This window comes from Dendrobium catenatum, unplaced genomic scaffold (genome assembly GCF_001605985.2).
Source record: "Dendrobium catenatum unplaced genomic scaffold, ASM160598v2 fragScaff_scaffold_1338, whole genome shotgun sequence".
Taxonomy (NCBI): Eukaryota; Viridiplantae; Streptophyta; class Magnoliopsida; order Asparagales; family Orchidaceae; genus Dendrobium; species Dendrobium catenatum.
Genome location: NW_021319800.1, coordinates 527,174 through 536,179, shown reverse-complemented (window position 1 = coordinate 536,179; position 9,006 = coordinate 527,174). Strand labels below are relative to the sequence as shown.

Sequence of the window (9,006 nt, the reverse complement as noted above, 5' to 3'; positions counted from 1 at the left end):
GGATCCCTTACTTCTAAATTTGGCAATGAATTTAATTCTCCTACATGACTAGTCATGTTTCTTCTGACAATCCTAATATATATATATATATATATATATATATATATACATTTAGGCCATTTAAAGCAAACTCACACACACAACGCATACACAAAGACTCGAACCCAAAACCTCTTAGTTGGAAGCATAAGCTCTCAACCAATAAGCCAAGGTGAGCTGTGTTCCTAATATATTTTCACTTCTCTGTGAAATATGAACACTTCCAAATCCCTCGCCATCAATCATTGTAATAGTTCTCAAAGGCTCTGTATTCACTAATGAACTCGGTATTGTAGCATTAATGTCAGACCTGAAGCCCTTAGAATTTATGGAACTAGCATGAGATATTATTGTAGGTGAAAATCAGGGAGAATTCACCTTATTTTGTATAGCCAATTTTATGGCATCAGCCGCTACTTTATGATCCCTCTCTCTATACTAAATATTTTAAAAGTAGTATAATAATATTACAACATTGGCTAACACGCCCAACAATATAGAAGGCAAGATCCCTAATAAGAATTTCTAAAAAGAAATCTTACTTCGAACAACTATAACAAGATTATGTGGGTTACAAATGGGAGAAGCAACCGATCCAATATTTGAGCTGGAAGTGAGATCTAGAAGAAAAGGTTAGGGAGGGAGATTGTTATGCCTAACAATTTTAAGATGAATTCAGGGGGAACAACACAACAAGTGTCATTAGTGAACAAAGCATTGGAAATAGCTAAAAAAAGGCAGACTCTGCTGAGTAAATCCTTGCCTCTACCTTTCCTTGTAAGCAATTTGCCAAGATACTTGAATATATCTTCCCTTTCGAGGTAGATGCTAGTAATCATGGTTCCAAAGAGGAGACAAAGAATAGGAAGATCTATGACTCCATAAGCTTCATCTGGAGAAATCACTCGGAAGATAACTATGAGCATAACAAAAAAAAGAGCATTAACTGTTTTCCCAATAGACGGGTAAGGCATGACACGAAAAATGACTAAAACCCAGAAAAAGCCAAAAGCAGTATTGCCTAGAACTACCTTTATTGTCGACAACATTCCTATTGTTTTTGTTTCCAATCAAACAAAGCAAAGAATGATCAAGTTATATATAGCTCCCAACGAGCTTGCTATCAAAATACCATAAACACCGTACAGTTCTAACCAATTCTTTAATCATAGTACCTTCTTTATAGCAAATTATGTTACTATGATTCATTCTTCTCTTTAAATATGCAAATAAACATGTACTTTTTCAAGAGTGCCTTAAATAATGTGTTTTAAATATGCAAAAAAATGTGTTTTATTTACCAAAGATTTACCTCTTTCGGAAGAGGTGAAAATATCTATAGCCGGAACTATTCTTGCTTTTTAAACTTGGGTATGATTGGAAGCCTTCTCATTGTTTTGAGTTTTGTTCCATTGTTCATCCTACTTCTTTATGTCCAACTAAGCCTCTAGATCAAAAAGATAAGGTAATTGAAAATAATGATAGAGGGCAAACCAAGACTAGGAAAGTCTGGAAGAAGACTTCCCGGCATTCTAAATCTGCATATCCTCCCGAAAGTAATGTTTTCGGCCTTCTAAACCCCAAAAGAAGAGCAAAGAGCATTCCAATAGTCACAAGATAGGCAGGCACATTTCATTTAAAAAATTCTGATGAAATCAGTTTGCAAAACGGATACCTAACGACTCCAAAAATCCCACTTGTACTGATAGATGTCGATTTCTTAAGAATTTTAAGTGTGAAAAAAAAAATTATGAAATAAAAGTGTAATTAAAGCACAACACCGTAATATTCTAACGAAGAGGGTTTGTAATTTAGACTTATAATGACTCCTGAAATAATTATTGACTGTTTTAGATCAACAAAAAAAATCTTGAAAATTTTAACGATTATACAGTTCTCTTGCTCCTGGTGGCTGGAGTTGTTCATCTCCTCTTGGTGCAGGAGATTGGTTTGGTGAATTTTTTTTTTTATCTGTTGATTCTCATGAGGTACTTTTGCTTGGTGGCCTAGCTGTTATCTGGATGGATATTTTGTGGCTCTATTCGGCTGGTGGAGCTTTCTCTTTGCTGATCTTCTGTTCTTCTTTTGGCGGATTGTCTCCTGGAGCTACTTTCAGTTTTCTGGGCGATCTCTTGTATTAGTTAATCTTGGAGGTTGTTTTTTCTCCTGTAGTTTGGTGGCTAAGGATTACTCAATTTTGGTGGCATAGGAATTCTCTTGAAGATTGTTTTCTGGCTCTCTTTTGGGAGTTGGTGTTTTACTCATTATTGGAGCTTGGTTTGGGGGCTGCTTGTGGAGCCTTTTTCTTTGCTAGTTTCCTTGTTTTGCTTAGTGTTGGAGGATCTCTTAAGCAGTTAAGCTGGTCGTGTTTCTTTGCATGTTTGTAGATAGGGCTTCTACTGTATTGCTTAGTTTTTTTTTTTTTTTTTTTTTTTTCTCTCCCTTTTTGGAGTTTATTTGTATGTTAAGTTTTGTAAGTTTTTTTTTCTTACAAAACTATTATTTTTTTTTTCTTTTGTAATCTTTTATTTTTGGAATGAATTTGGGCATGTTTGCCCCTAATTTTTCAAAATAAAAAAAGTGTGCCTTGAAATTAAATATGTTGGGTTATTTCTTCTTCCCATTATTTTCGAATTTCTGTTTCCATATGCAGTATAAATAAGGTTAAAATTAATAAAAATATAATATAAATATTAAAACGATCAAAAAATTTAAGAAATACCGTCCATTTAAATCACTCTCAATTTAATTTCCTATTCATTTATATTTTTTTCTAGGTTGATATTATCTTAATCATGTATTGATTCTATCTTAAAGAGATTTTATGATTTGTTTTTGTGCAATGAAATTTTTAATATTACGTATTTAGTTAATATATTGAATTCATTCTAGCAATAATCAAGTGATTTGATGATTGGAAATTATTTTGTAAAGAAAAAAAATAAACTAATTCACTATCAAAGTTTTATCATTTTAAAACTGACTATTTTGATCCCAAGTTCAAATGTAAAAATTTGAAAGGAAAATAAAAAATAATAATTTAGGCCCCTTAAATACATTTTGATGGGAAGCATTAGCAACGACGGGAGTTCGCTGGCTGTGAACTGAGAAGGAGCCGCCGGACGACGTTCCCTTCCGCCTTAGTACAGCGGTGAAGAAACCTTAGCCGCTGAAATCGAAATCAATCGAAAGTGGATTATGGGGTTGGAAATTCAGATATTCCATTACCGAGAAGGAAATCTGTGCGCTGCGGCTGCGATGCCTTTCTTTGGCGTGCTATCAACTGATCTATGAGAGCGATCCTATATGATTTTATTTAGAGTTGTGTATTATTTTTGTTTGTAATACATTTGGCTTCCGTCAGGATTGGAAGTTACAACATTTTGATGGAAGCGACGGAGTTCGCTCGCCATGAAGGTCCCTTCTCCGTTCCATGCACTTCTTCGCGCAAACCCGGGTTGAAACCGAGTCATTCTCAGTTTCCGGGTCAACTCGAATCGACCCGAAATTTAAAACCGGTCAAAAATCAAGACCCGAATCCGACCCGTTTTGATTTCGGATTGACCCAAAATTTTCGTGTCAGATTTGAGTTGAATTTTAGGATCGTATCAAATATTGACACCCCTAATTAAGATTATATATGCAGCTGACATTAAAATAAAGTTTTTAGCATAATAGAAATAGAGTTGTCTTACATACATGAACATCTATTGCGCCCATTATATTAGATTGCATTCATGAACAAATGTAATATACATAATTGAATATGCATTGTATATGTTGATTTCATTTCTGTATGAAGTCGTTTTCTCTGAACTTTTTCCTAGTGTCTAGGTCTTTGTGGCCTAGCGTAGGAGCTATTATTCAGTGCGGAAATCTGACGGTTCTCCCGTCTAATTACGTGCTCGGTACCGAGCGCGGTATATTTTTTGGGTGGCATTGCACATTTTTATTAGTCTCCGGACGAATCTAGCCGCTACACTTAATAAGCATAGACTTGTAAACTGGAAAAATTCCACTTTGATGGATGCCTAACGACATAGCATTAACTCGACCCTGTAACAACAAACAGCAAAAAGGAATACAAACCTGCTGCGCATAGTTGTGGGCACATGAGATGTGTACAGATTTACAAGACGTCTTGCTTACCACTCTGCCATGTTTTGATGTTATTATAGCACAGAAGAAGTTGTGGAGTGAATCGATGAGAGAATGGGGACGAAGAAGCTATATATAAGCTGTATTTAGAAACTAGAAAGTTCTCTTTTAGTTAGTGCGTAGGATCCATGGCGGCCGCTACGCGGCTAGCAGAGGAGATTGAGGAAGTTTGTGGCGGTAGGTAGGAGGCCCTTTAAATTCATAGCGTCACCTATGTGTTTGACGATTTGCCCCAAAGAATAAATTGCTTGTGGAATAGAAGTGGGGCGAGGTAGCAGACATTAACCTTTTTTATGATAGAGGAACTGAAGGAGGTGATTGGGACACCTTTGTTTTTTGTCTTTTTGGTTTACTTAACTTTTTTATTGAGCAGGTTTGTTTTGAGCATGCTTATTTACTGTATACATATTTTAAATAAAAAGGGATTCGAAACAATCCCTTAACTAACAATTTCTATCAAAAAGTCATATAAACACTATAATGAGTTTGCTCTCCAATATCACACCCAACTAAAACTTTATTGAACAAAACTTATCTTTATATTTGCTTAAGATTTCTATTTGTAAAGGCTAATAGGAGGAAAAGCTCTCCTAATCAACCTTAAAAGAGAAAAACTGATGCATAACTGCAACAGAAAAACACTAAGTTGTTGAAGAATTGTGCTTATTTAGGACATTTCCCTTACTATTTTTTAAAGCAGCTTACTAGTGCAAAAATTCATATCTCAAATTCTTGTTTACTAAAAAATTATTTTAAAAAACAGTAAGAAAGTTGTCCCAAACAAAGCCTCCTATGGAGATCAACAACTGAAATATAGGAGGAGGTCACAGTTATGACTAGAACCAACTAGAAGCCATAGAAGAAACCAAAGCAGGATTCGCATACAGCACTCCATTAATCACACCAAACACACTCATCATCTACAAACAAGCATTTAAGCAAAAATCCATTGCATTTTAGCAGATCTCCAATAACTTCAAGTGGTTCAGTTCTAATCATATATAAATCAAAGCCAAGGCAAGAAAAATAGATTAGTTATCATTACAATTTTGAAAGATACAGAAGCTTTCAGTTTACTATATGATGAAGTAACATCAGACTAAAAATTACAAATAAAGGACAAACTTTTGTCAACTTCGAAACAATTTCTTCACATCTAAACTTTGACAAACTGAATACAATATGTCACTTATTAAAGGAACAAGCAATAGTAGTATCAGGCAGCACAATCATTACCTAAATTGATGTTATTTCAAGCAGAATCAGTTTGAGATCAGTAACTCCTTATGAGGGGCAAACCAATTGCAGTGACAATAATAGTAGAAGGAACTCCAAACTTTAAATGGCTCCAAAAGGAGAGATTATAACTATAAAACTGCGCCCTTCGAGCCTGCTCACATACTATCAAGTTTGCAGCAGATCCAAGTAGAGAGAGATTTCCGGCCACTGTGCTCATCCATGCAAGTATCAGCCAAGCACGAGCCTCTTCTGTTGCAGAGATTGAAGCTGCTGATGCCGCCACTCTACTCCCTAGTAGCAGAACTGTGAACAGAAGAACATTTCAGTACTTTAGTTAGAATTACTGAGAGTTATATGAAGTAGAAATAATTCAATTATTTATGATGTTAATGTTGATAAACAATACAACTACTCGTTTATTCATAAGGTTGCCTGTTCTTCTACAAATGATGAATATTGGACGACTTTCGTATTGCTTCTTAAAGCAGCTTTTATGTGTAAAAATTAAATTTTTTAAACTAGAAAAATGCTTTAAAAAATAGTAAGGAAGTCGCCCCAAACGAAGCCTTAATTTACTTCCATCACTGCTGCAGAACTATTTTTACACATAAAAGCTTAACAATATAAAACTTAACAGCATAAACGCAGAAACCTTGGTAAGATTTTAGTTGAAAATCTATTGCATACTTTCAATAGCTTAGGAAAGAAAAGAGATCAAGAAAAGGAGAATCAAACATTTTACCAGTGGGAACATTTGAGGCAACATTAGATAGAACAAGGATGACCACACTGAGTAATGCAATCCCACCAATACTGTCAATGCGTGAATACCTTTCAACAGCTTCCCAAAGGGTGCTTGGTATTCCTGTTTTATTGAAGCCATCAACAGATATGAACATCCCACAAAAGAATATCAGTAATGAGTATGAAACCTGAAACAAATTCAACAGACAGAAAAATTCAGGCTATATTAGAAATATTCAAAAGCTATCACATCAACGTTTTTTACTACTGAACATGATTGATTCACAAACAGTATTAGAAGGGGGTCAAGGTTGAAAAAGTTCAATGAGGGAACTTAAGGTTTAAAGCTTCTCCCAAGGGAACCTAAGTTGATAGCGAAATAATCTTGAAAAAATAATAAAATTCTTCATTAAAAAGAACCTTATCTAAGCAAAGTCGGGCGTCCTTGAAATCAAGAACAACAAGAGCAAGAGCAGCAGTAACAGCCGTCCAAGACATGTTAAGCCCCAGAAGAAGAGCAATGAGCATTCCAATGGTCACAAGATAGACACATATCTTCCACAAAGATCTCTTCCAATTCTCATTAGGAGCATCCCTTGCTTCTGAATTTGGCAATGAGTTTGCTTCTCCAGCATGACTGTTCCTACTTCTGCTGGTAGTTCTTATGTATCTCCTAGCAGAAGAAATTTCCTCCCTTCTCTGTGAAATACCAACAGTTTGTAATCCCAATCCATCAACAATTACAACAGTTCTCAAAGGCTCCGCATTCACTAATGAACTTGGTGTCATATCATCAATGACAGAGCTGAAGTCCTGAGAACTCATTGAATTAGCATAAGACATTGTCGCGGGTGAAAATCGGTGAGAATTCACCTCATTTTCTACAACCAAATCTCCGGCTTCGGCCTCCACTTTTTGATCCCTCTCTATAGACAAATGCTTCCAAAAGTAGCATAATAGTATTGCAGCATTAACTAACACACCCAACAACATAGAAGGAAAGATCCCAAACAAGAATTTCTCAAAAGAAATCTTACTTTGAATAGCTATAACAAGGTTCTGTGGGTTACCAATGGGAGTAGCAGCAGATCCAATATTTGAGCTCGAAGCAAGAGCTAGAAGAAAAGGTTGGGGAGGGAGATTGTTCTGCCTCACAATTTTCAAAATGAATTCGGTGAGAACAACACAGGAAGTGTCATTAGTGAACAAAGCACTAGAAATGGCTGAAACTAGACAAACTCTAAAGAGCAAATCCTTGCCTCCTCTACTCTTCCAGGTAAGCAATTTGCCAAGATACTTGAACATGTCAGCCCTCTCGAGATAGAAGCTAACAACCATGGTTCCAAAGAGGAGGCCAAGAATATGAAGATCAATGGCTTCATATGCTTCATCAGGAGAAATAACTCGGAATACAACCATGAGCATGGCACCAAGAAGAGCACCAGCTGTTCTTCCAATAGGCATGAAAGGCACAGCAGGAAAAACTGCTAAAACCCAAAAAAAGCCAAAAGCAATGCTGCCTAGAACAACCTTTACCGTCGACGCCATAGCCATTCTTTTTGTTTCAAATCGAATAAAGCAAAAAATGAACAAGTTCTATATCTCCTGCCGGGCTTGCTATCAAAATACCATCAAATCATTAGAAAGAAGGCAACCCTCCTAATATCCAAATGAGACATTGACAGGACTTCAAAACTTTTGAATACTCTCAAAAACTTGGAAATAAATGGCGAAAACCAATTATCAAAATCCATAAAACGAATGAGAATGAGAATCGATAATCTCTCCCACCCCAAACCCCTTTAAATCCATAAAACCACGGCACATTCAAGGAAGAAACCCACTGTGAGGTGAATCCACCGCAGCAAAAACACAAGCATTTGAGCTCCTAAACCAGATTCTCCCTGGAGAAGATTACCTAGACATTTAACATGAGAAAGAAATAGAATTTAGAATCCAAGATTTCAACTTTCGAAGAAAATTTGCAGACAAGAGATCGTTGAATCTCTTACTGCATTAAAAAAACTAGCTTTTGTGATAAATCTCTGTTTCATCTTCTTCCTTAAGTAAATTTTATGGGAGGAGCCAATGGAGGTATCCAGAATCAAACAAAAACGAACTCCACCTTAATCAGGTCCCACCGAGGATCCGAGAAGAGATATTCATTTTGTTATTCCAATTAAATTAAATAAAATTTTACTCTTTTTATTAATTCATATAAAAAACTAATTAAAATTTTAAGAAATAAAATAAATATGGATTCTCCGACTCCATTCTGTCTCATATTAATTTTTTATTTAAATAAAAATCATAATTCATCTTCTTACGTGGCCTTGAGGTGGGACCCAAACGGTGTACGTGGAAGCTTCATGGATCCTGAGACACTACATAACGCCACGTGGTCAAATTCAGAATATTTTATCAAAGAAATATATCACAACTCCAGAAGAGAACTCTATTTTAAGAATATATTTCTCTCAAATTTTATGAAAATTTTTATTTAAAAAAAAAGATTTATCTAACTAATTTATTAATATCAAATTTATATAGTCTTCACTTAACTAATAAAATCTACATATAATGTCTATATAATATTTATTATTTTCTTCAATATATTTTAATACTCAATTTTAAAATCATTTGATCTTCATAATTGGTAAAATATTTAGGTTAATTTTAGTTTTTGAATATTTATTTGATATAAAAAGGTCTACAATTGTTATAGTATAATACTTTAAATTAAATCTCTTTCACAATATATTTTTATTAAGACAAATTATTAATTTAATTAATATTTAAACTACATTTAAAAATATTTTTTTTCCA

The 9,006-nt window shown here is 34.8% G+C and overlaps 1 protein-coding gene across 2 annotated transcripts; it reads right to left on the bottom strand.

Moving 5' to 3' along the window:
* Positions 1–5,226: 5,226 nt before the first annotated feature.
* On the bottom strand, positions 5,227–8,209 carry LOC110097678 (silicon efflux transporter LSI3). 2 transcript variants are annotated; one of them, XM_028699558.1, is made up of 3 exons: positions 6,601–8,209; positions 6,179–6,368; positions 5,227–5,739 (listed from the first exon to the last, which is right to left on the bottom strand). In XM_028699558.1, exons 1-3 carry the CDS (start codon positions 7,732–7,734, stop codon positions 5,471–5,473), a joined length of 1,593 nt encoding a protein of 530 aa, XP_028555391.1. In that variant the 5' UTR covers positions 7,735–8,209; the 3' UTR covers positions 5,227–5,470. The 2 variants fall into 2 exon arrangements, with proteins under 2 accessions (XP_028555391.1, XP_020679847.1); XM_020824188.2 differs by having other exon boundaries at positions 5,597–5,739; positions 6,179–6,301.
* Between the last annotated feature and the right edge of the window lie 797 nt (positions 8,210–9,006).

Coding starts and splice junctions, on each gene's coding strand:
- LOC110097678 (XM_028699558.1), bottom strand. CDS start 7,734: ATGGCTATGGCGTCGACGGTAAAGGTTGTTCTAGGCAGCATTGCTTTT. Junction 6,369..6,600: donor CCCGACTTTGCTTAGATAAG/GTTCTTTTTAAT, acceptor AATTTGTTTCAG/GTTTCATACTCATTACTGAT. Junction 5,740..6,178: donor TGCCTCAAATGTTCCCACTG/GTAAAATGTTTG, acceptor TTCTGTTCACAG/TTCTGCTACTAGGGAGTAGA.